The sequence below is a fragment of the Artemia sp. Qi Xiang Cuo genome, chromosome 16 (assembly GCF_049724085.1).
Source record: "Artemia sp. Qi Xiang Cuo chromosome 16, ASM4972408v1, whole genome shotgun sequence".
NCBI classification, from domain to species: Eukaryota; Metazoa; Arthropoda; class Branchiopoda; order Anostraca; family Artemiidae; genus Artemia; species Artemia sp. Qi Xiang Cuo.
Window position 1 is genome coordinate 5147441 of NC_142809.1, and position 27374 is coordinate 5174814.

At 34.6% G+C, this 27374-nt stretch overlaps 1 protein-coding gene across 1 annotated transcript in view; it reads left to right on the plus strand.

Moving 5' to 3' along the window:
• The window catches only part of LOC148942494 (peptidyl-alpha-hydroxyglycine alpha-amidating lyase 2-like), a 451427-nt gene that overhangs the window by 359077 nt on the left and 64976 nt on the right, over positions 1-27374 (plus strand). The window contains exons 3-4 of the mRNA XM_089102123.1: positions 7691-7842; positions 10783-10981. Of these exons, the coding sequence (XP_088958249.1) occupies positions 7691-7842; positions 10783-10981 (351 nt within the window). The remainder of the gene's footprint in view (positions 1-7690; positions 7843-10782; positions 10982-27374) is intronic.

The following is a 27374-nucleotide window of genomic DNA, read 5'->3' on the forward strand; positions in this document are numbered from 1 at the left end:
ATTGGAAGACCACTTGGTCGGACTTAGAAAAATACTGGAAAAGTTCGAAAAAGCAGGCTTAAAATTAAAACCAGAAAATTTAAAAATAGTAATACCAAAATTAGTTTTTCTTGGACACCTAATAAACCAAGGTACTGTTTTACAAAATCTAGAAAAAATTACGGTCATAGAAAATTTACAGCCTCCTAAAGATCAAAAAAGCTGCAGATCGGTTTGCAGTTTATTAAGCTATTTCAGATGATAAATAAAAAATTATGCAACAATAGCCCAACTTTTGACAAACCTTTTAAAGAAATCAGGTAAATTCGAATGTCAAACTGAAACAAATCAATCATAAAAATAAATGAAAAGACGAGTATTATTGGCACCAATACTGAAATTTCCAGATTCAAAACAGTTTCACAAGACTTGTTTGCATACAAATGATTTAGGGTATGGTCTAGTGGCCACATTAATAGACATTGATTCAGAAGGAGTAGAATCAATAGTTCAATACGCCAGTAAGTCACTGACGGAAGCAGAAAAAAAACTCGACAGTTGAAAGGGAGTGTTTAGCAGTTGTAGTATTTACATAGTCTTTTCGACAATTTTTATTTAGAAAAAAAATTATTTTACGCGCAGACCAAAAATCATTAGTTTGGCTACATGCGATGCAAAAGACTTCAGCCCGGCTGACACGTCGGATACTACGTCTGCAAGCATATTCATATACCCCAATATATAAAAAGGGACGTACAAATATTGTACCAGACTATTTGTCACGAAATCTAGATAAGGAAGAAAATGTGATAGCAACCATCCAGAACGAACTGGAAGGGGTAGAAATACTGTCTAATGAAAATATTTCAAAGCATCAAAATAATGACGATTTTTGTCTAGCAATGAAATTATTTTAATCAAAAGGAACGGAACTGCCAGAGCACTCTAAACATTTTTTAAAGGATTTGGATAATTTTGATCTAGACAAAAGTAAAAATCTTTTAGTAAGATATCATAGACCATCGCAAGAACATAGAAAAATTACTTAAAAATTATCCCAGTGATTCCAAAATCTCTGGAAAGAGAAGTTTTACAGATAGCATATGCAATGATTGGCTGTCACATGGGAGAAGCAAAAACTATGAGGAGACTGAAAGGAAATTTTTATTTTCCGAAAATGTACTCAAAAGTAAAAGCTTTTATACAAAGCTGCCAAGAGTGCGCCAAACAAAAGTCGCCACCAAAGACCCCTAGGGCTGAATTAGGTCAATACCCCACCCCTTCAGGGGTAGGAGAAATAATGTCAATAGACATTTGGGGATCCGGGGGAAGTCTACCAGTTTCCAGGAAAGGAAACAGGTGCGTACTAACCATAGTAGACCATTTTAATTCATATTTAGACGCTTTTCCAATTAAAGATGAAAATACAAAAACTATTGCGAAAGTTTTGGTCAATCGTCTATTTCTGGAACACGGGATTTTCCCTAGAGTTTTACTTAGCGATAATGGGCCATGTTTTAGAGCCAAATGATTAGACGAAATTACAGAATATCTGGGGGTTAGACGATGGTTTACCTCTTCTTAGATGGCAGCAGCTAATGGGAAGGTTGAACGTAAGCATAGGGAATTAGCTTACATGCTGGGAATACATGCAAGAGAGGAAAATGAAAATTGGGATGAACATTTGCCATTTGTACTCTTTGCAATAAATACGGCTTTTTCACGTACCTTAAAAGAAACGCCATATTTTTTGCAACATATAAGACATCCCAGAATTTGTTTAGATGAAATACAAAATGACAGAATATATTACAACCTAGACCAATATAAGCAAGACATGGTGATGCGAATGAAAAAAGCTATGGATTAAGATTAAGACAATCTGGAGGATGCGAAAACAGGACAAAAAGAAAAATATGACAGAACAAGTAAAAATTAAACGAGTTACTGTTTAGAAGATTTGGTTTACGTTTTACAAAACAAACCTGGAAGGAATAAAAAAGTTAAAACCGAAATGGGATGGACCCAACAGGATTACAAAAATTCTACCAAATAACTTAACATATTTTCTAAAACATCAGCATAAGGAAAATGAAGAAGTAATATACCATAATAGAATGAAAAAGGGATATTTTTCAAAACCGAGGAAAACAGAGCCTATACTTTCAGAAGAAGAAATAGAAGACACGATCTCACCAGTATATATCAGAAGACCATATGAATTTTATGACCTTTTTAACGACCACAACAGTTGGGAGAAGTGGAAGGAATATTTAGCCCAGTCTTGGCTACAAACCTTCCACAACAAACAAGAAAAAAAAGAGAAGTTCAATATTCATCAGGTACTAGCGATGAAAGCGACAGAGAAGAGCCTCAAACGCAACCTACGGGTTTAACACATAATAAATCAGAGGTTAGATCCTAATAGGAAGAAAAATAGGAAGAAACCAAAGAATTATCTTATTTTCATACATTAGACTCACCTACAGTCTTAACGCAAAAATGGCTTTTGGAACAAACGCCATCTACCAGACGCGACCTAACAGAATTTGACAGTGAAAATTCTTCTACAGAAACCGATATAGCTAAACCTGGGCCATCGTCAAGAAAACCTTCTTTGCGAGAAAAATTATGGAGAACAGTAAAGAAACCAAAGGGGCAGCAAGAAGTTCCTTTGTCAGCAGCACAAGTCGCTAAAACACTTATGAAAAAGGCCAAACATCAAGAGAAACAAAAATTGAAGATATTTGACGAGGCAACAAAACAGCACTTGGACTCAGAGCCTTGTAAACCACACTATAGAGACCACGGAAAAACTTGCCAATATTATAAAAAAGAAAAGCAAAAATTTGGGGTTCAGAACTTGGACCAGGAAACGGAGAAAGGCAGAACAAGCGCAGCCCCCAGCAGATTAATATTTGAATAAAACAATAATAACAAAAAAAATATTAAATAAAAATCAAACGAGTATAAAAGCCACTATAGAAATATCTATATTTTCTTTTTTAATCGGTATATAGATAAAATCAAGTTTTCCTTCAAATATATATCGCCAGTAAAAATTATGACCGTCACATTCTAACGTTAAATTATAGCTCCGATCTGAAGTGACATCATAGGTTCCTGCAAAAATTTTGTTTCTGATACGAGATAAGACTCCGCGAGCGGTGTAATGTCAAAACTTGTAAAAACGAATTAGGCTCCGTTTCATCAAAAAAAGAAAATAAGTAAGGCCACGTAACTTTTAAATGGGTGTAGTGAATCTAATTAAATTATACATATTTAGAATCAGCATTAAAAGGCAATTCTTTTGATATGTAATAATGAAAAAAAAAAAATTCGGGGGCGGGGATAATTTAAAAAAAAAAATCTTTTTTTTTAAGAAATTAAAAAAAAATTATAATGGGAAAGACAGCGGGAGTTTACATGAATCGCGACATGTACAAGCTAGCTGTAATCTTGTTATAAATAGTAAAAGATAAAAATTAAACACTTACCAACAAGGAAGGTATGTATAAACAAGAAGCCGTAGATAAAATGGGTCACAATTTAAAAATATAGCACGGCGTAAAGCAAAGTTTTTCTTGGGAATAATCAATTTCACATATTAAATAAATTCACAACAAACCATTAACAGAAATAACAGGGCGAGGACATTGCAGGTGAAAAACACCAATGACAGGACAATTGGCATTTAAAAACGAAACTGCTAAACGTCTTGTCATTGGGGGATCCACCAAGCTAACCAAATATATATCAGAAATAAAAATAAAACTTTGGGGGAGGTTTGAGCTGAATGCTCGGCAGAGTTGTTGAACCCTGAGAAATGGCAGGGTCCAGCAAATCTGCCAATGCAATAACCCCATACACTTGTAGAACAGAGTAATAGTCAAAATATCACAAAAGGGAAAAATTACACTCAATGACTGTATAAAACTAAGGTGCAAATTAAACTGAGGATAATTCCATTCCAGACACAAATAATATAAAAAAAATATAGGGAAACCACAAAAGATAACCCCTATCTCTAAGCAACTTTTGGTACGACATAGGCACTAATTTTTGGTAAAATACCACTGATATGGAATATGTGTCTGCGATGAAAACCACACAATTTTTAGGGAATCAGAATATCGTAAAACGTACATTTTTTTTTATGAATAAATGAGAACTAGAAACTTCGGAGCAAAACTTAATTAAAAGGGTTCAAAAAAAAATTAGCTGAAAAACTACAGTACTTTTCTAACACCAAAAACTTTCGGAATAAAAAAAAATTTAAATATTTTCAAAAAAATACAGGTTGCAAAAATTAGACACAAACCACCCCCCCCCCTCTTAGAAATATAGGATATAAAGAATTTGATCATAAAGGGCAATCAGCATAAAAACTTGTTAAGTTTATTGAAAAAGAACATGGAATATATAAATATAGGCTTTAAAAAGACATATTTTATGAAAGCGGGAAAAGACCTGGAAAAAACCTTAGACTGCATTGAAATAATAAAAAAAAGAGAGAGGAAGGTTCAAATTGAAAATATAGCACAGAAAATTTAAAAGGAAAAGGAACGGAGTTGAATCTATTAAACTCTGTTATACGCACTTATTGAACTTGCCGAATAAACTAGTATGAAAATTTTATTAAATAAGTACAAATAAGTAGCATTAATACTACGGAGCCACCGTTACATTGGTAAACGTGGGCCGAGATTAATAGAAATATTGGAGAAATGCTCAAAGTAGTCAAGAAAAGAAATTGGGCTCTCTTATGTGGAAGTCGTTTTCAGAAAAATGACTAACATGGCATGAAAAATTAAAAATAAAATTAACATAATATCCATAAGGACTTAATTTGAAGTTGAAACCTAAAACAAAACCACTAAAAGTGGGGAAGTTAAAGTGAAAATAGTCATTGTCACTTGTATGTCAAAAACAGAATTACTGTGTGCCATGAAAGCCAGGTATTTTCGGCAGAAAGACCACTTTTTCTGGAAAAGCAATAGCCCAAGATAATATTGTGCCCCCAAATTATTAAATAATTACTTATTGTGTGTTCAAGTTCATCATAGTCATTTTAACTGTAGCTATGACAATAGGACCTAGAAACGTTATAAGGAACTACCAGAAAACAGTCATGGTAAGCGAACCTTCAGAGTACAGGCAAAGTCATTTGATAATGGCATTAGAGCTATAAGGTGAACAGCAAAAAATTTTTTTTAGCTTATCAGATATAAGCTGTAAATAAAAGCCTTAAACCAAAAAGACATTAAAGCTGAAAAAAGAGAGATTACAGACAGAAACGTTATAAAACTGTCTAAAGTACCAAGAAATTCGAAAAGAATTGAAAAGCTTAAAAGTCTGAATAGACAAACAGGCATATAAGATAATGGCAGTTAATGACACAAGTGGGTTCGAAATAGAACTAAAGTTTTAAAACAAAATATATATAGTCGTATATGAGAAAAGTTATATAGTTGTAACAAATGTAATTGAGAAAATATCTACTGTTATAAATACTAGTCTATACCGTGTTTTGTTTTTAAAAATGCTTTAAGTTTTAACCAATAGTATAATAACATATCTAGTTTTGAGACTTAAATACTTGTGTAAGTTATTACACAATGCTTATATACATATACGCTGTTTTAATTTATTTTAAATTTTAACTAGTGATGTAATGTTATATGTAAATGTTTGACCTCAAGTCAAATCATTAATAATTTTTTTTTTGTAAAATAATCTGTTTAGTCTTAGGTTGAAAGAATAATCCAGCAAGGAACATAATGTTTCGATTTAAGTGGGATATTAATTTTGGAGTAATTAAAAAAGTGGAGAAAGTAATCAAAAGTAAGTAACTTTCAAATGCATTGATATATACAAAAATTGAGTGTTTCATTCTGCTATATATGTAAAAATATAGGCCCTATGCTTTATATGTATACTAATGTGGATATTTATTTTAGATACAGCATTAGCTATTTTTTTTTGGAAATCAAATTTTTCGTAGCACCTTTTCGGATCCATTTTTCCTTCAATCATATTTTGACACATTTTTGGAAAGTAACAAATTTTGAAGACACTTCAAATAATCCTGATACTATCATCTCATACTCGATCAACTGATATTTTGGAAACTATAGCAGTAATACAGACTTTGCTACAAGTTCGTCAGAAAGTGAGAAAAAATCAGAACTTAATTTAGGCCTAGAAAATGTGCTACATAGCCCAATGGCTTATGTTATTGAAATATGTGAAAATGCATTGTGCTTGAAAAATATGTGAAAATTTAAAGATCAAAATGTTATGTGTAATTTACCCAAGGCATTTCTAAAACGAAAAATATACGGTATATCAACCAAATCAAACAGATAAATTAAATTATTAAGGGGAATTAAATTTAAACTCAAATAATTCATAAACTTATGTAATATAACTTGAAATCTAATTTTAGCAAAACCATTAATATTATGTTTAAGCCGCTTGGGGTCAAGTTAAAACAAAAGTTGCATATGAAGAAGAATAAAAAAAAGTATTTTTAAGTCCTAGAGACAGAGAAAAAAAGAAACAAGGATGAATTTCAAATTGAAATCCTTCGACAAAAAAGAACATGGCCTATATTGGACCAGAAAAATAACCCTAAGAAAATCCATTGAGGGTAGATGCACATAATGACCCAAAGATGGCAGAAAAAAAACTGTAAACCAAATTAAGTTGTTTTAAAAGTAAAATATTGAGAATTGAGATAATTCTTCTTTAAATGGGGAGTATTGTGGAAAAGCTTTCTAATTTAGTTAATTATTAATTTAGTAAAAATATATAAGACGCAAATAAGAAGATTTGAAATACCACTTTTTATTAAGATAAGGAACATATCCTGCTAAGTTCTGTATAACGGGAAATTGGAAAATTACCACTTCCTAGCGATTACATGGAAAGCTGTTGTTGATAAAAATGTAAAAAAGATACATTTTATTGGAAGGGGGGATCTTACACTAACTTTATGCCGAACTGACCTCTGGTCCGTTGTTTTTAGAAATACCTTGGAACTTTGTCTTATCATTGTAAGTGTCTAAGTATCTATTTATATATTATCGTTGTTTTTGAGACTTGTGGTCTACTTGGGACAGCCAGTCCCAGTAGACAGAATATATCAGATTATATTATATGTTAAATGAATTAAAGTATTGTATTTTAGACAACCTCTCTACGATCTACCTTTAGCCTCTGGAACATACCCAGTCGGTACGCCTCATTAGTTCGTTTACAGCCTAAGGCACGCTATCAAAGTTTAATTACCTTAGGACCAGAGCTTATCTCCCCTATAAAGGGAGAATAAAAACCATCTACAGCTACAACCCCCAAATACTATAGAATAATACATCACAACAAATCAGCAACAATGGCGTTCTTGATGTAGAAATGTGAAAATAGCTTAGAAAATATTGCCTTTTCTGCGCATACTAATATTCCTAGATAATAAAAAAAAAACATGTGTTGAACACTAAAACTAGTTTTATAACCAAATACTTTTCCACATTTATCAAAACTGGAATATCTTTCTCAATAGTAGAAACTTAGAATAGTGGGGGGGGGGGGGTATACAGCCAGGTATCATAAGAATTTTGTCTTTATTTCGTCAAAACCGCATTAAGTTCTTGACTGCTCTATTGCGTTAACATGTCTATGCTGAAATCTGCTGTCTATTACGTTTCAGAAAATCTTGTCCAACTTTGAAACATCCAGTAAACCAAAAGAATCTTCATGGCCAGATATCCCAACAGAGTTTGGTCAAATCAGTGGAGTTGCTATAGACCTGTTTGACAGACCTGTTGTTTTCCATAGAGGGCCTGTTACTTGGGACTCAACGTAAGTACCTACTCTGCTTCGTATGTTACGAAACTAGATATGTAGTGTATTTTTCCAGTATTGTTCATCCCTTCTGCACTGAAAGATATAAAAAATTTTATTAAAAGGATTTTCTGTGAGCTATAGGTGACAGAAATGTCTCAAAAACAGAAAATCAAAAAATCATAAATAAAAGAAAGTCTGATGGAAACCAAGTACCCATTAACCTGCTTTTTCGTGTTTTTTTGCCGACTGGAAATATCTTGATTCTTGGCACCATACCCCTCCAAAGCAAAGCCGGAGGGGTGTCTCGGTCACGACTTGTGACACATTCTCGCAGAACAGTCATGCAGAACATATTGCACTTACACTTGTCATCCTTCATCCCTTATTTTGTTTTTAGTTATGGTTCTAGACGCTAAAAGTTGAGGGTTTTGTCGAAACTGCTGACAGTTTTGACATACGTAACATCCTGAATTTTACATTAGTCATTCAACAGATTCGTCTTAGCCGAGTGGTTAGCGCACTAAACTTGAAATCCTGAGCTTTGTTTTCAGACCACCCACTTCCAACTCGGAGTTCGACACGGGTTATGCAGATTATCGGTTTGAGTTCCGTGCTCAACAAGGGAGAATGTCTTCTCAGAACCCGTGTTCAACCATGCTATTCTGGTGCGTTACAATTTTGAGGAACCCGTGTCCAACATGCTTGGAACCCATAAGATGAAAATGCCCTTTAAAATTTTTTTGGGTTGAAACATGGAGAACGTGAAAACGATTTTTGTCGAACCTGCTCAAAACTGGCTTCAAAACTGGTGCCCGAAAACACAGCTCTGAGGTCAGGGCTTTGAGTCCTGGTGTCGCTGGTTATTTAGTTTGGGACAGGGACCAATGGTGTGACCCTGTCAGCTAAGCCAGAGTCTATCCAGCTCTAATTGTGTACCCGGAGAAATCTTGGGAATCTTGGGGAAGTGTCAGATGATTTGCCCCTAACCACGCTTTGCACTCTTGGACGAAGACAGTGTATGAGGATATCGGTACCTGCGCAACGCAGACTATTGGTCAGCATTCGAGAATGTTTTTAAGTTTGTGTAGTGTGTCAAATGTACTACTTAGTATTATGCGTTTAAGTACGTACAGTATCTTTTTAGATTCTTAAGGTTTATTTTCCCTCTGCAATTTTCGGTGTGTTATTTTTTGGTCTCTTACGCTTTTAACGTATAGACGAATGACAACAATTTTACTGTCATTGAGTTCCATCCATTCATCAAAGTGATGTTTTATGTGGTGTACATAGTTTTATAGACTGGATTTTTTTTTTTTTTTTTTTTTTTTTTTTTTTAAGGAACATCAATTCAATGCAATTTGGTGTAGCTTATTTCAAACATGCGCCATGCTCTTAAGCCATTGTGATGGTCGTAAGTCAAAAGTTATTTTCTCAAGAAAACACCACATGTAGGAATAGATAGGTCTTCAAACTTCGTTTTATGGAGTTTTTCTCTCTCCTGAAGGATTTGAAAACTTTGGACACGAAAACTTCGCTTTCTAAATGTGAGTTTTACGTTTTTGATGTATCAAGATTATTGAAGTATATTAACAGGAGAAAACTAAAAGTATATACTTATGCACAGACGATAATTTTAATTTTAGGTCATTCGATATGAGTCATCGACCATAATTTCCATTTTAGGTCATTCGATGTAAGCCACGGACAATAATATCTATCTTAGGTAATTTGATATAAACCGCAGACCATAATTTCCATTTTAGGTCATTCGATGTTAGCCATCGGCCATAATTTCTATATTAGGTCATTCAATATAAGCCACTGACAATAATTTCCATCTTAGGTCATTCGATATAAGCCACATACCATAATTCCCATTTTAGGTCATTCAATATAAGCCATTGACCACAATTTCCATATTAGGTCATTCGATATAAGCAACTGATAATAATTTCCATCTTAGGTCATTCGATATAAGCCACATACCATAATTTCCATTTTAGCCCCAGACCATAACTTCCATTTTAGGTAATTCGATATAAGCCATCGATCGTAATTTCCATTTTAGGTCATTCGATATAGGCCACAAAACATAATTTCCATTTTAGGTCATTCGATATAAGGCCACAGACCATAATTCCACTTTAGGTCAGTCGATATAAGACACTGACCATAATTTCCATATTAGGTCATTCGATGTTAGTCACGGACAATAATTTCTATCTTAGGTCCTTTGATATAAACCGCAGACCATAATTTTCATTTTAGGTCATTCGATATAAGCCACTGACAATTATTTTCATATTAGGTTTTTCGATATAAGCCACAGACCATAATTTCCATTTTAGATAGCTCAATATAAGCCATCGACCATAATTTCCATGTTAGATCATTTGACAAAAGCCACTGACAATAGTTTCCATCTTAGGTCACTCGATATAAGCCACAAACAATAATTTATGTTTTAGGTAATTCGATATAAGCGATTCACCATAATTTCCATATGAGGTCATTCGATATAAGCCACTGAAAATAATTTCTATCTTAGGTCATTCGATATAAGCCACAGAACATAATTCCATTTTAGGTCATTCGATATAAGCCACCGACAATAGGGGCGTTTTGTCACTCAGCAATGTGCTAAGATCTTACATCTTTTGTCAGAAAACGCTTAAAAGCGAAATCTTTAAACAAAGATCTTACATCTTTGGTCGTTTTTGTGCAAACGTCTTTCACCATTCTGCTCTGATCAGCGGTCTGAGAACAATGATGAGTAAATCATCAAAGTTCTCTCATCATTGTTTTTTATGGTAGAACAGTGACGGTCTTCACACTTTTTTCTAACATCAGTGAGCTGTAAGATCTTAGAACAAAGATGAGTTAAAAAACGATAATCTTTGCAGAAAGATGTAAGATCTTAGTGCTAAAAAACGGACCTAATAATTTCTATTTCAGGTCATTCGATATTAGCAACCGGTATAGAAAAATTGCTGACGGTCCAATAGACGTTGACACAATCGTTACTTTAGACCCAGTTACTGGTGATGTTTTAAAGTCATGGGGAAGCGGCCTGTTCTATATGCCTCATGGTTTAACAGTAGATGTCAATGGGAACACTTGGGTAACAGATGTTGCTCTTCATCAGATTTTTAAGGTAATTTTGCGTGTTTGATTTCAAAAAAAATCTCCAATACCAAAAAAAATATATTATTCATCCACCAGTTTCAACAAACAATAAGAAAAAAAGTTGTACTTCTGTTGCTTCGTCAAAGTACCAAAGACACCAAAATAAAAGACATTCTTAACCTCCTGGATTCCTCTCAGGTCTATTCACTTTTGAAAACTCTGATTTTCTGAAAATTTTCTTAGGATATTTAAGGCAGTTTTTCCCACTTGATTAAACAATTCTTCTCTAATAAAAAGCAAACTACTAAGTATCTCTAAGTATTCTAAGTAAAGACAGTCTTTACTTGTATATACAAGTACATACTTTTCAGGGACGAATTTGCAACCGTGTTATTACTACCTCCGAAACTGGGAAGCTCAATGTAGGCTATAGTTTTTGATACTTTAAATTGATTGGCTATCTAAGAGTTTTAATCGTGTAGCGATGAAAAATTAGTATTTGTAGCGATGAAAAAATTGGCTGGCTATACTAAATATGGTACTAAATACTGACCGTGTCAAAGGCGATATTATGCCCAAAGGTCGTGAACTTACACCTTGTAATTTCTCTGATAGTGTCGCTTATAGCGCTGAAGATTGTGCTAACAAGGCCTGCGCCACCCTCAATTATTGAGTGAAAATAAAATGTACAGCCATGTAAACGTGACCTCTTTTTCTTGAGCTATCTGGAGATCCGATTCCCTGGGAACGTTACTTTGGAGATTTTGCGAACTAATTACCTGTTATTAGGCTAGCTCCAGACATATAAAATGAAATAAACACAGATAAAAAAAGCAATAGATTTATTGAAACTTACATATTTAGGTGAACAGCAGTGGGTCACTCGAAATGACAATAACGGTGACCGAGATACAACAATGAAAGGATTTAAGACTTCTATCTGAATGGTCCTGACTCTCCTTTACGAATCTTTTTAAAAAGCATTTTTACCCCACTATCAAACGTAGCTCTTCAGTTCTGCGCTGTAAGAACTGGCTCATAATTGGCCCGAGGTCCAAGGATGCGAACCTTTCGTCCAATAATTTTTCTTAACTATTTTTGATTATTTAGGCGTTCACACGGTTCCTATCGTTTAAAATTCCTTAGAAATATTGTGCGTAGCAGCTTTTTTTATTGCTCACTGTCTTAGCGAAATCCAAAGACTGCAGTTTTCTCTTTACTGATTGAGGACTTTTCATTTTTGAAACGAGATTTAACTTAATTAGAGGAAGTCGGAATTATCTTTAAAGAGAAGGAACTTTATTTTGGTATTTTAAATACATCGCATTTTGCTTACGGTACATATGACCCTTCCCAACAATTAATGACGTCCCGTCATTAGTATTTGCTTACTTTTGGGCTTTTAAAATGTTCGCCATTTATTAATTATTTCTTCTACATAATTATTTTATATTTATGTTATGGCCTAATCAAGACTACTAAAAATTTTCTCTATTACTTTTCTTATTTTATTCTACATCCCTATCTAAAATGCATCTTCCGGATTAAGATTATTCATGGTTCTAAGCTAGCTACTGTTCTAAAGATTTTTTTTATACATCTAACACTGATTACTTTTACATTTCCAACAAGGTTGGAGCTATTCTACCTTTACATAAGTTTTTTTGAATTCACTTTTTACAAGGTTTTTTTTTTATTTTGCTGTCTATATGGCATACTATATTCTATCTACACTACATTAAATGAATGACATGATAATACTACACCTAATTCTACTTTAACGTCTAGCGGTACATACATGAATGAATTATAACAAACAATATTGGGTTTACCATATTCACTGGTAACATTAAAACACTTTCACTATTGGGAATTTTGAGTTATCAAAGTTATTCGGAAGTAACGTATGTAAATTCACTTCTATTTCATCACCTTCGAGTCTTTAGTGTACTCAATCCTTCTGTTGTAAGTTATTGTCCTTCACTCTTTTTGTCTTGGCAAAAATTTTGAAGCATTTACGATATGTTTTCTTCATGGAAACGTTCGAGCCTGATTGTGTTCACACGACAAGTTTTCTCTAATTATCAACTGGGAAATGATGATTCCTGCTACAGGTGTTGGCATATGCTATCAGGGTTCATTCTCACCTGCCTTTTTTTGATAGTTCATAGGGTGCCTTATCATTAAGGGGTCGAACACTGGGAGTGCGTTTTTTTTCTTCTCAGCATAACATTTTTAGGATTTTTTGAGGTACATAGAGAATGTATTCTCACGTAAAATTGTTCATTTGTGCCTTTTATAAAATTGTTAGCTCATGGCTTGCGTCGATTAACCTTTGCGGTGATTCCTAGGTTAATCAAGGGGGAATTGAAGTTTGGATTTGGAACGGGTTGACATCAAACTATAGAGACTCTTTTAACATATTATCTTTAATTTCAACTTCAAATATCTTCAAATATCATTTAACTTCAAATATCGGTAGATATCGTTTAACTTCAAATATCGTCACTAAACATCAAATGATTCTGCGGTCCATAATTATTATCAAGGTCGATATTTCTGTATTTATATCTTGTACTGATCGATGGGGTTTTCAGAATTAAACTTCAAATTGTCTTTAAATTCAACTTCAAATATCTTCAAATATCTACAAATATCATTTAACTTCAAATATCGTTAAATATCATTTAATTTCAAATATCACCACTATACAGTCAAATGATTTTGGGGTCCATAATGATTATCAAGGGCGATATTTCTGTATTTATATCTTGTACTGATCGAGGGGGTTCTCAGAATTTATGTGATTTATATAGTTCGATAATGCGCTGGGTACTGAGATTCAAATATAGTGTTACCTGATACGTAATATGGTTCCTCGTCGAAGAAACAACGATCAAAGGTAACTGTTGTTTTCGTAGACGAAGCTGGGATGAAAATTGCCTGGAGTCTAAGGTGAGTACTCTTCGTTGGTTGAGATATGATGAAAATAGATGCTACTAGGTTGTATCTGTACTGGGCAACTCATTGTAATGCTCAATATCCAATGTGTCCATACACTTCCTGTAATAAAAATAACGAGGCAGAATCACACGTTCTTTGAAGTTAATACTCATAGTACAAATAAGTCACGCATTAATTGGGTACATAAACCCCACGCTACGAGACAGAGTTAAATAAATACACCAATATTAGTACTCACAACGGTTTTTTTTTTATAATAAAACGACGTAATTCCGATTGGGAAATCTAAAACAGAGATGTCTTCAAATTTGTTTTGAGAACAGAAACATCGATAAAGGGCTTATATAATTCTTCAATACTTATTAAATAAACATAATTTACCCTACATTATTGAGTTTGAAGTCTAATTTTACAACATATTTCATGCCTGCATTGTTCACGCACGTCCGTGCTGTTTAAGAAACGCATGTTGCAGCGTCATTACCACACGGTTTTACGTAAACGATACTACAATGAGGGAACAAGACATAACAAGGACGAGTGGAGACCTCTATACCCACTTGTTTTCTAATGTCTTCCCTATTTCTTGGCTTAGACGTTCTCATTGGGCTCCGGGTTTAACCTCTGCATTTCAGCTATTTCCCCTTGTTCTTCTCTTGGTTTTCTTCTTCCTAGTCTCAGGCTTTTCCCGTAATTACAAGTCGATAGGGTTCTTATGGTCAGGGAGGTTGCGAATACGAAACATACGGCCAATAGTATGTTCCACCAGGAATTGGTCGAGAACAATCCGTACTTATTGTCCACGTACGTTAATCTTTGGTCTTCATTTGTAAATAGGAGAATCAGCGAATCTAATGCTTCTCTTATTTTTGTAAGCCTTATTTTCCCTTTATTCTTTTCTATTTTTGACCATATCGAGGTTTTTATTTCCTCGTTTTCTATATTGGGAATAGTGTACGACAGGTTGATCGCCTTGAAGTTAGTTTATTTGAGACTTATTATCTTTGTGCTCGTGGTAATTAACGGCGTTCGGACGGTTGACTCTTTAGTTGCTAGTCGACACCCTTGTTTTATGGTTATCGTACCCACATTTTGTAATAGTAATTCTGTTTTGTAACTTGGGTCTATTCTTTCTGTAATATTGTAACAAGACAAAGTTCCAACAGTTTCTCTTGGAACAGAAAATAACCAAAGGTCATTTCTAAGGTGTATGAATATGTCTCACTTAGTACTTCCTATCATGGCTTTGCATAAATTCGGTGTTTTTTTCTATTGTGCGTCTTTCCAAAATATATCTAACATACAGGATCCAGGCTTGACATTATAAAGAGTTAGCGTATGTTGGCCTACTAAGTTTTGAATCGTACGCACTCTTTTAAATATTGTGGATTGGATAGTGCATATTTTCGTCTATCTTGATTAATAATCAAATCCTCTGCTTCAGGCGTGATAGTCATAAATGAATTCGTGTTCTTTATGTTAGCCGGGAAGGTCGAAATTTCGTACAGGTCGTAAACGGATTGTTGATTTATCAATGGAATTGTTACTACTACGAATAGCTGTTCGTTTATTTCCGTGACGTGGACCTTTAATTTAGTATAGTAATGGAATAAATTTGATACTTCTGGCTCTACGGACAAATGTAAACCAAACGTTAGGTGCGTTTTTATTTTGTCTAACATATTTTTTAGGCTAGAAGGATCTACTAGGTCTTAGGACAAAGTTCCTCCCGTGAGGGCAAATAGTGCGAACTCGAACTTGCTGATATCTGTCGCCAAATTTAGTGGTGACATGGTAATTGTATCGAGTGAAACCATGGTTAAGCTCGCGTCTATTACCACGCGGTCCACTTCATTCCTTAAATAATTCATTACGTTTATAGTTTTTGAGATTCTCTTCGATATCATATCAATTTTATCTCTCTGGTAATTTGCTACACTGGCTTGTGTCTCCTGCACGTGTAATGTTACATTCATGGCATTATTCAACTTTCTTACACTTTCCCTCAGGCTGTTTAGGTCTTCCTCTGTTGTTAAACCGAAAAGGCGGGAGGCGAGTTCTCCGATATGGGAACTAGGCCTGTAGACCTTCGGTATTTATTTCTTCGAAAGAATACTTCGAAAATATTCGTGGTACTTTGTTTTAATTTTTGTATTTCCGTGTTGAATAATTCAAATAGGGCTTGTAATCATTGTCTATATAGTGTTAAGTAGGCCTGATGAGTTGAAATTTTTTGGGCACTTTTCTCATTTAGATTGGGTAATGGTTGTTCGTGCTTCATTGCGTCCATCGTAAGATTTTCCTTTCCCTGTAGTCTGTAATTTAGGGTTTAGTATCGATTTTGTTTTAACAACGTCTTTCGCTAAGTATTCCATATTATCCGCCAATATTTTCCCTCTGTCTTCCTCAGTGCTTGTTCCAAGTGCCATGTCAATTCCTGTCCTTTTCTCATCAAGGTCATCTATTACGAATTTTGATTTTTGTTTGGGTACAACTGAAGTTGGAAACTCTTTATTATATTTATTATGCATTATTTTACTGGCCTGTAGTCCTTTGTTCGATCTATGGTATTGAAATATCGATTCCTTGAGTTCTTTCGTGTTTTTTTCTTGTCTTGTTACTTGTTGGAACAAGGTCTCGAAAGGTTTGGGGTCCAATTTCATAAAGATTTTCCATGCGTCATGGCTAACTAGAAATGAACTTTCATGCTTGAATATTACTCCATGTTTTACATATCTTGTGCCACTGCGTGAACAACGACGGTTAGAATGATATTCTTAGGCCTCATCTTATCGTTTGTTTCTAGAATTAATTTATCATTAATTGTACCCATTTTTTGCAAAATTCGTTTGTTTACTGCTTTTTTATTATTATATTTTTTTTTCAAAGGCACTTTAATTTTTACTTAGGTTATTTCTTATTATGTAATCATTTTATAGCATTGGCCAAAGAAAACTGATTTGCAGGCGTAAAACAGAGTAAATATTTTATGATTAGATAGGTTAGGAAAGTAAAGTTAGGACTTCCGAGCTTAATTATGGTCGTGATATACCTCTATGACTGGTTGAGATATAACTTTAAAGCGTAGCTAATAATCGCTACACAATTTAATTTTACATTATATTTCTCGAGTAAGAAACACATGAATAAGCAAGCGTGCAGCACATAACTACGCTGGTATCCTAATTTATATGTGTAGGCCTAAAATAATTATAATTTGCACTAAAACAAAATAATTTATATATATGAGGTTAATTTCTTGCACAGTTACCTACTAATAAGTAGTTTTTGAGTTTAGAATATCCTCTTAATTTTCTTGCCGATATTTTTATAGGGGTCCCTTTTTCTTTGATTTGTTTTTATACTTTTCAGAAGTAATTAACTAAAGAGGAAATCGTATTCTTCAGATTCCAGGTAAAATAAAAATTGCTTGTAATATTGAATTTCCGCCAAGGTATGATGTGTGCCTTCAGATTTTACACATTGGGGATTTTTTTTCGAGGTTATAGCAAATTTTGGGGGCTCTGCATTTATCGAGGAGTAATAAGCCTGTTTGAGTAGGTCCTTAGGAATAGAAATACTTGATATTGAGGTTCTTTTGTAGGTGTCTTATCAACAATTGTAAACAGCCAAGTTGCTTTGCGCTTCTTCTCCTATATTTTGTTTTGACCTCCCCTCTAGCCGGACGATACTTGGGGGAATTTGCAAGCGCTAGACCATACTTATAAGTGTGGGGTGCATACCCTTTAAGGTTGTAGGTTACATCCCATTCTTTCTCATATATTTGATTTCCTTGTTCGTCCACGACTAACATAGCTGCCGAATATATAATGTTTTCCTTCGCGTTCATTATGCTAATGAACTTAGTATCAATTATCGCCCTTCGAGTAGGTTTTGATTCCATTGTCATGATCTGAAAATGCTCGCAGTTAGGACCTGGGTCGATTTTTTCATAGAAAATCCGAGGGGACCGCCAAAACCCAACAAATTAAAAGCTGCATGGGCTTTGAGCTCCTCCCCAGGCTTCCCACAAAACTTGGTCCATCTATTTTTATTTGATTACACAACTTAATACTGAGTAGGGGATGATTTCCATAGTTCATTTGTAGAATATAAGTTGAATTCCACGGAGGAGTAAAAGGAAGTTTCCTTGCTAAACTCAAATAGGCTACTTGGGCTAGGTGAGCAAATCTTCGATTCCCTACGTGTTGTTTTTACACCCGGTGTCCAATGGCCAAGTATAATAACAACACATATAGCACCGATGATATTGTCTTTGAAAACACGGTCAGTAGGGGAGACCGAACCTCACCTCTCCGTGATATAAGGTCCGTTAATGACCTCAATAAATGGGTGCATTATAGGTTGTCCAACTGATTAATTCACACTTATAGGGTTATAGTTGATCTTTGTAAGGTAGCAAGCTAGTATTAGTATTTTTTTCATTAATATTTACTTGGTTAACTTTACTTGCAAATTGTCAAATTTATTATGGTGGATCACTATTTGATTTTCATGAGGGATTTGAAATTTTTCTTTACATTAATTAGGGATATTTCCATCTGTCAGGTTTTTTAACCGTTCTGCCTGACTGTGTCGTGATTTTCTGCTCTGGTTCTTGTGGTTTTTTCTTTTTCAGTTTTTCTAGCGAAATAAGGTCAAACTTTTTGTATTGTGTTTTTCAAAAATTATTGCCCTTTTAATTTCGTTTGTTCCCCGTGTGCGGCTGCTGAAGTCGGTCTTGATTTTCCTACTTCTTTAGGTACTATTTGGTGTGATTCGCTGTCAGACTATTCAGAACTATTCTCCGACGACTCCGGATTATAACTTTTAGAGGTCGCACTTTTTGAGGTATCACATGCCCTTCCTTCGTAAATTTCTACTCCTCTGGAAGTAAAAGGTTTATTCTCTAAGTCTTCACCTTGAGTTTTCAACTTGGGAGATTTGAAAGATTCTTGAGAGCTTTGGGAGGAATCAATAGTTTTTGCGGGGTTCCTTCACTGTTTGAAGGCCATGTCTTCAGGGGGAAGGAGCATTCTTTGCACTAAGGTTTCCCTCCATGAAGTCCACTTTTTTGGTTTGACCTTGGACACAGTTATATCGTGATATAGACCTTGCTGGTCATTCTTGGGAGTTTTATTCTTGGGTAATGTACTTTGACTCTTTTTTATGGGGAAATAAATTAAATCCATTGCTTCTCGCAGGGTTGTTTTAGTTAAATCCTTGGGAGAAATTTTGTTTAAAGTAATACCGGGGGTTTCTACATCTCTGTTTAATTCCTCCTGTAAAGACAGGGGCCTTTCTATCGGTGTTACAGGGTAAACCATCTCGTCTGGGAATCTTGTGGGGGTACATGGGGTCAAAATTCTATCGAGGAAAATTGAGTTTTTGGTGTTATTGTATAATCTAAATCTCCTGCGCTCGCCGATGAATAGTTTTTTGGACTTTTTGGCGTTTTTATTCTTACTGGTATTAGGGATTTTTTCTCTGTAATAACTAGATTTTTCATAGCTAAAAATTCTTCAAAATTTTCCTCATCACTGTCATTCTCGAAATAGTCTTGCTTGAAATTAAAGGGTTTTAGCTCTGCCAATCTTGACCTAGGGGGCTCATTTTCTGCATCTGACGAATCAGTAGAGGAGGGATGTGATACCCATCTCTGGAAATTTGGCTCTTTTTATTCGGCTAACATGTGCCTTGTAAGTTCTTCCACTATCGGGGTTTTCCATTTTAAAAGTATATTCGTTATCGTACTTTTTGACTATTCTGTACAGTCCAGAATATTTGTTGGAAAGTTTTTTTCCTTCCGTCTTTGCTTCGTTCTTTAGGTAGACGCAGTCTCCTACTTTGAAATCTATACTCCCCTTGACTTTGGGTTGGTTTCTTAGCTCTTGGCTTATTTTACACTTTTCCAACTCTTGCCTAGCTATTTTATAAGTTTTCCTCATCCTATTTATGATTTCTTGTTTGTAATCCTCCGAGTTATTATAAAACTGCCGAGATTCAATAATCTCATCATACAGGATTTTAAAATCACGACCAAAAAGTAAATAAAATGGATTGTCTTCGCTCCTATTGTCTTTCGTATAAATACTTAATACGTTTAAAAATATTTTATGCCTGTTTTCTATTTTACCATTAGCTTGTGGGTGGTACGGAGCTGTCACCATTTTCTCTATATTAAGAAAACTCATTAAGTCTTTTGTCACCTTTGAAACAAAATTGCTCCCGTTGTCACTCAAAATTTTATTAGGAACGCAATATTGTAAAAATTATTTTGCTAACGCCTTACTGGTGGCATAAGCACCTGGATATTTTAATGCTTTTGCAAAAGTAAATCCTGAAAAGTGTTCTATAACCGAAAGAATACAAGTATGGCCTCTGCTAGAAACAGGCAAGCCTCCACTTGTTCCGTATAAGTCAAATGAGATAATATCGAAGGGGTACTTTGCTATCGGGATCCTTCCCATTGGAGGATTAGGATAAGCTGGGGGGATTTTTCTTAAGTTACATGCTTCGCATATACTTACAAATTCTTTAAGTTTTGTCATTGCAGACGGCACATAAAAATACTGTTTTAACTTATGGAACGTTTTCATTACTTCTATAGGCCCACCTGTATTCGAATGAAAATATTCAAATGCAGGCCCTATTAAGTTTTTTGGTAACACAGGTATTATTGAGGTTTGGTTTCTATTTGTCTCAGCAGTCAAGATTCTACATAGTATTTCTTCATCAAAATAATGGTAAAAATTATCTATCTCTTTTCTAAGAGTTTTTAATTTATCCGGTAACTCATCAGTATTCACGAATTAATCAATTAGTTCTACACACATTTCGTACTTTTTTTGCTTTCTTTTTATATTTTCCAAAGACAAGGGACAATAGGTAATCTTATTTTCTTTTACTGTGTCTTTGACTTTGTTTTTCTTACATTTGTGTTTGCTCTTAGCATTGATAGCGTTAACTTCATTTTCTTCAGCTTCCGACGGTATATTTTCTGGGTATCTACTCAAAAAGTCACAAGCTGCGTTTTGTTTACCTTTTAAATGTTCAAATTTGTAATCTAGGTCTTAGATTTTCATAATTCATCGAGCTAGAATTCCCGTGGGGTTTTTAAATGTGCGCAGGTACAGCAAGCTTTTATGGTCTAATCGTAGCATACATTTTCTACCAATTAAATAATGTCTAAATTTATCCAAGTGGTGGATTATAGATAATAATTCTAAGTTTGTGGCGGAATAACTACTTTCGCCTTTTGATAAAGTTCTACTCGAATAAGGTTCTCTTTCGACTAGATAAGGTTCTTTTGACTCGAATAGCATATAACTTTTTCTATTTTTTTTATTTGACGGTCCTTGCAAAGGATCAGGGTTTTCTATGGGGATTATTTGCAAAATTATAGCCCCAATACCTTTAGAACTAGCGTCGGCCACAACCACAAATTTTCCGTTTCCGGTGTCATGAAGTGATAATATTCGTTCAAAAGTGAGCACTTTTTTTAGACGGTCTAGGGACGTTTAAGCTTCCTGGGACCAGGTTAAATTCTGGGAGGTCCCTTTAGTTAATTCCGTGAGTGTTTTCGCAATTTGGGCGTAATTGCGCACGAACTTTCTAAAGTAGCCAGTAAGACCCAAAATTCCTCTTAATTCTTTCATAGTTCTGGGGGGTTTGAGGTTTTTAACACATTTTATTTTATCAGGGTCTGGGGATATCTCTCCTTGTGTTACTACTACTCCTAGAAATTTAATTTTAGGTTGAAATAAATTTGCTTTCTCAGGCCGACATTTTAAATTGCCTTGTCTAAATTTCTCGAACACCTTAGCTAATGTTGCTCAGTGTTTTCTCCCATGCATATAATATCATCAACAAAATGAATTATATTCTTTAATCCTCTTAACAGGTGCAATAGGGGTCTACATAGCGTGCTTGAACTTGTTTTCAGTCCAAATGGTACCCTTAAGTATTCATATGAACCACATTCAGATGCAGAGAATGCAGTTTTATGGACATCCTTTTCGGCTATTTTTACTAAGTGGTAGCCTTGGGTAAGGTCCAAAGAAGTAAAAATTTTATTTTTGCTTGAAATTGAGTCAAGAATTTCATCTATTCTTGGTAGAGGAAATTTATCGCTAACTACTTGTTTGTTGAGGGCTCTATAATCTACTACGAGTCTAAGATCTCCATATTTTTTTGGTACTAAGATCACTGGTGCACTATACGGACTTATACTTGGGTGTATAATTTCATTTTTTTTCAAATTCATGAATTTTATTTTTTAACTATTCTTTGTGCTTATATGGCACACGATATGGCTGTTTCGCTACGGGATTACCAGTCGTTAAAATTGAATGTTCATAAAATGGTATCAGCCTGATGTCATCTTAAGATGCAGAAAACACATCTTTAAAATTCCATAATAAATCGTATAATTTTTTCTTAAGTTCCAAGTCCGTAATATGATCCATATTAAATTTGTTTAAAAATTGCGATTTAATTAAAGGATATTTGTTATTTGAAGTTTTAATACCGTTAACTAGGTTTCTTTTAGAAATTTCCCATGTATTTAAATCACTCTCCGTTACAACCTGGATTTGAACTAAACACGTCCCCTTTTTAATTGTAATTGTATCATTTTCGTGATTATTGGTTACCCAAATAAAACCTTCTCCTTTTTCATAAGATATAATCTGTTCCTCGCATAACAGATTTTCGGGTATTTCAGATGGGGTCGCAAACCATATTTCTGATTTGCTAACCACTGGCTCAATCATCTGTGATATTTGAATTTTTTGCATCGTTTTGGGAGGGACTTTTGTTTTCCTTATCGCGTATCCGTAATATTTCTCTTTATTTTCATTGTTTATTAGATTCATACTTGCGCTATGCTGCACCTTTTCGGCGTCTTTCGGCGTCACGCTAGGTTTTACTATGTTTATCCATAATTCCGTTATTTTCTTAATTTCTTTTTACCTGTAGTGTCACTTATCTCCCATTTTTATTTCGCAGATTCAATACTTTTATTATTTAAATTTAATTCATTTCTGCAATATCTTTCAGGGTAACTGAACCAATTTCCAATTATGTTACATCTTTGCGCTACACGAGGTTCAAAATGCTGTGATATTGGTCCACCAGAAATTTCGTTGACTGTTACGGTGTCTTCGTAACCTTTTTTACAACTTCTTTAGGTCGAAATGTCTTCCCCTACCTGAGCTGGGTAGACAAGCCTCTCATTTGCTACGTCTAATAGTATTCTATTGGACCTTAAAAAAATATGCGCCTATGATTGCTTCATATGGAAAGTTATCGCATATTATAAAATTTGTCATAAAGGTCCTATTGTCTCTTTTTACGTTTAGGCGAATTGAACCTTTTGCGTTCAATTTATGGCCTGTCACACTAGTTAAATTGGGATTATTAGGGTTCCTATTTCACCTGATATACATAGGCAAAATATTAAATACGCAAGAATTTATGATACTAATCGTTGCAACGGAGTAAATCAAAGCTTTAAAATAAACATTTTCTACACAAAAACCATTAAATATAGATAACTTGTTATTAATATCACTACAAGAAGGCACTAATATTGTCCTGGACCTATTAAATATTCCTGGCACCCTCTGGGTCCAATTTATATTTCCGAGGGGCCTGAAGCGTTTCCCTGAGGATTTATTTCATGTGTCGGTGCATGTAATAGATATTCAGACGTATGAGTTTCCGTATGCATATCTAATTGATTTACGTCTGTCTGTCTTCGCCATGTATTATTATGGTAACATGGATGTCTCGTGTCAGTGCCGCTTGCTGGCGCTGACTGCCAATGCCGTTGGCTTGCAAAATTTTCATTTCCCATCGGCAAATTTTCGTGATTTCTATATTGAATTCTCTCCTTATATTGGCTTTGGCGAGTATTTGGGTTTTCAAATCGATAATTAATTTGTCTGTTGGGGGGAGGGTTATAAAAATTTTGTTGGTACGTGTTGTAAGATACTGATTGGTGCAATCCCCCCTGGCTATAGCCTATTGCACGACCTGTGCTAAAATTTGTTCTTTTGAACAAATGGTTGCCGTAATTTTGCGTATTACCGACAGCAATTCTTGGTATGCGATTGGGGACATAACGGCACTCTCTCGTGATATGGCCAACACGATTACAATTATAGCACCTTATTATTGTAGGGTTATTTCCATAATTAGATTGTTTGAAAGGCTGAAAACGTACTGGTTTCTGCCTAGCGGCGTCTTGCGTTTTATTTGTTTGTGGTACTGGGGAGTTATCCCTTGAAAAGAAATAGGGGGATGTCTGATCACCCTTGAAGTTTATGTTCGCATTTGAATCGCCTAGGCTATTTATTTTTGCTTTAGTATGATTTGCGATCATCGTATCGACTTCGATCAATCGCTCTACCTCCTGAACTGCGAGATCCAACGTCTGAATATTCTTGGATATTACCACTCTATATAATTTTGGGGGTAGCCCTTGCAAAAAGGTATTTAGTATGACTTTTTCATACAATTGCCCAGAACCACTTCCATATTTTGCCTCTACAGAAATGCGTATATTATCAAGGTATTCTCTTATATTCTGTGAAAAGTCAAAGCTCACTGCTCCGTGCTTTAGTTTATTTATGGAAATGGTTTCTATAAACCTATCTTTAAATGCTTTCAACAATTTATTAATTGTATTTATTGGCAAGTTGGCGTTATTGCCTATGGTATGTTCAATCGGTTTTAGAAAGGTTAAGGCCTGGCCTTTTAATCGTAGTAGGAGCATATCTTTTAACGCTCCTAGGTCTGTTTTTGTTAGTTGTACAAACTGGGCTAATTGGATATTGAATTCGTAAATATCTGATTGACCATTGTACTCCGGGATAGACTTCGCTATTTCTATATTTTTCGCGACTAACTTTTGCACTATTAATAAGTCATTAAGGTCGTCCGCCATTTCTTTGGAATCAATTCAAGATAATTTTTTTTTCTTTTAACCTATTTTGGGGGAGGCTATTATCTCCTAGGAGATGTCCAAAGGGTTTCCCTGTAGTAGCTTAGCGGCAATAGGCCTAATCACTTTACTTATATGTCTGTATCTCTTCAAGAATTAAATTGAAAATATAAAGTTTTATAGCGTAGTTAGTTCGCAATTTTTCTTCCAATTTCCAACCGTGCCATTTGTAGCGATGAAAAAATTTGTATTTGTAGCGATGAAAAAATTGACTGGCTATACTAAATGTGGTACTAAATACTGACCGCGTCAAAGGCGATATGATGCCCAAAGGTCGTGAACTTACACCTTGTAATTTCTCCGATAGCGCCGCTTATAGCGCTGAAGATTGTGCTAATAAGGTCTGCGCCACCCTCAATTATTGAGTGAAAATAAAATGTACAACCATGTAAACGTGGCATCTTTTTCTTGAGCTATCTGGAGATCCGATTCCCTGAGTAAGTTACCTTTGAGATTTGCAAACTAATTACCTATTATTAGACTAGCTTCAGACATATAAAAGTAAATAAACAAAGGTAAAAAAAGCAATTGATTTATTGAAACTTACATATTTAGGTGAACAGCAGTGGGTCACTCCAAATGACAATAACGGTGACCGAGATACAACAATGAAAGAATTTAAGACTTCTATCTGAATGGTCCTGACTCTCCTTTACGAATCTTTTCAAAAAGCATTTTTAACCCACTGTCAAACGTTGATTTTAAGTTCTTCGCTGTAAGGACTGGCTCATAATTTGTCCGAGGTCCAAGGATGCGAACCTTTCGTCCAATAATTTTTCTTAACTATTTTTGATTATTTAGACGTTCACACGGTTCCTATCGTTTAAACTTCCTTATAAATATTCTTCGTAGCACCTTTTTTATTGCTAACTGTCTTAGCGAATTCCAAAGACTGCAGTTTTTTTTTCTTTGCTGATTAAGGACTTTTCATTTTTGAAACTAGATTTAACTTAATTTGAGGAAGTCGGAAGTATCTTTAGAAAGAAGGAACTTTATTTTGGTATTTTAAATATATCGCATTTTGCTCATGGTACAATCGAGACAAATTGGTCTGGGACAAAGTCGTAGAATGATGCCACAAAATGGCAGAAAATGCCACTTTCCCGTCTAAAATCTTTCTGGTCACTTCAAAATGCTGTAGAACTTTTATTTTCCGTTTGAATGAGCCTTCTCTCGATGTTCTTAAGCAATTGGATTGGTAAGGTTACCCCTGAGAAAAAAACAAAAAAAAAAATAAATACGCATCGGTGATCTTTTTTCCAGGAAAAAAAAGCAACTTTCCTCATTTTTGTAGATAGAAGCTTGAAACCTTGCCAGTAGGGTTGCCAAGTATGCTAAATCTAAGGGTAGGATTTTCATTAATATCGCTTGCCCTTTTGGGGGTGTTTTTCCATTTTTTACATTTTGGAAAATTTTTCCATTTTGGCAAATTATTTTTCCATTTTGGCAAATTGTTTTTCCATTTTGGAAAATTATTTTTCCATTTTGGCAAATTGTTTTTCCATTTTGGCAAATTGTTTTTCCATTTTGGCAAATTATTTTTCCATTTTGGCAAATTGTTTTTTCATTTCGGCAAATTGTTTTTCCATTTTGGCAAATTGTTTTTCCATTTTGGCAAATTTTATCAGGCTCGTAGTGTTTGACAAGTAACATTAAACTTAATGAACTTTATATTTTCGGAATCAACATAAAAAGCCAATCCTTTTGTTGTACTAATTGTTATCATGTTTTTTTTTTTAGAGTTTTGGTTATTATTGGCCCGAGTAAGTCCTTACTTGTTCGTTGTGTAATGTCCTTACCACCAACTGTTTGATTCTTCAGCATTTCAGATTCGAGCTAATTGTCTTTCAATTTATGGTAAGATTGTAAGGAAAATGAGGGAAGGTCCGGAGGCCGGGTGTAGTTGCTTGAGATGTGAGGATAATGATTATGGGTTGGGCCATTTCCTCCTCCGGTGTAAGCAGCTTTCTCATTTAAGGGGATCAATTATCCAGGATGGGGAAGATAGGCTGCTTCGTGAGTTAATGAGGTCTGGGTCTCCCGTTATTTTGTGGCAATAGGAAATTTTGCATTGGAAGGCTGTCAAATGGAGTGTAATTCTTCTTTAGTATTTATCTTTTTTGTACATGGCTTTAAAAGGCTTTTCAATACGAGTTATTATTATTATATTCTACATATATTTTGGGATGTAGGTGGAATATTCCAGAATGCCTTCTTTACTTCATTCTTTTTATTTGTCTTAATTTCAATTTTGCTGGCCAATTTTACATACGAGAATTTTCTATGGGGAATTGTCGGGAGAGGGGTGAAATTTTCCATGGGAGGGATTCCTCAAAGGGAATACGCCAGACCTCGTTTGCATGGTCACTTTTTTTCCCAAAACTTTGTTTTGAAAATGTTGATAGACTTTTACATGAATCTCATAGCATTCGCAACTCCATTAATCGTA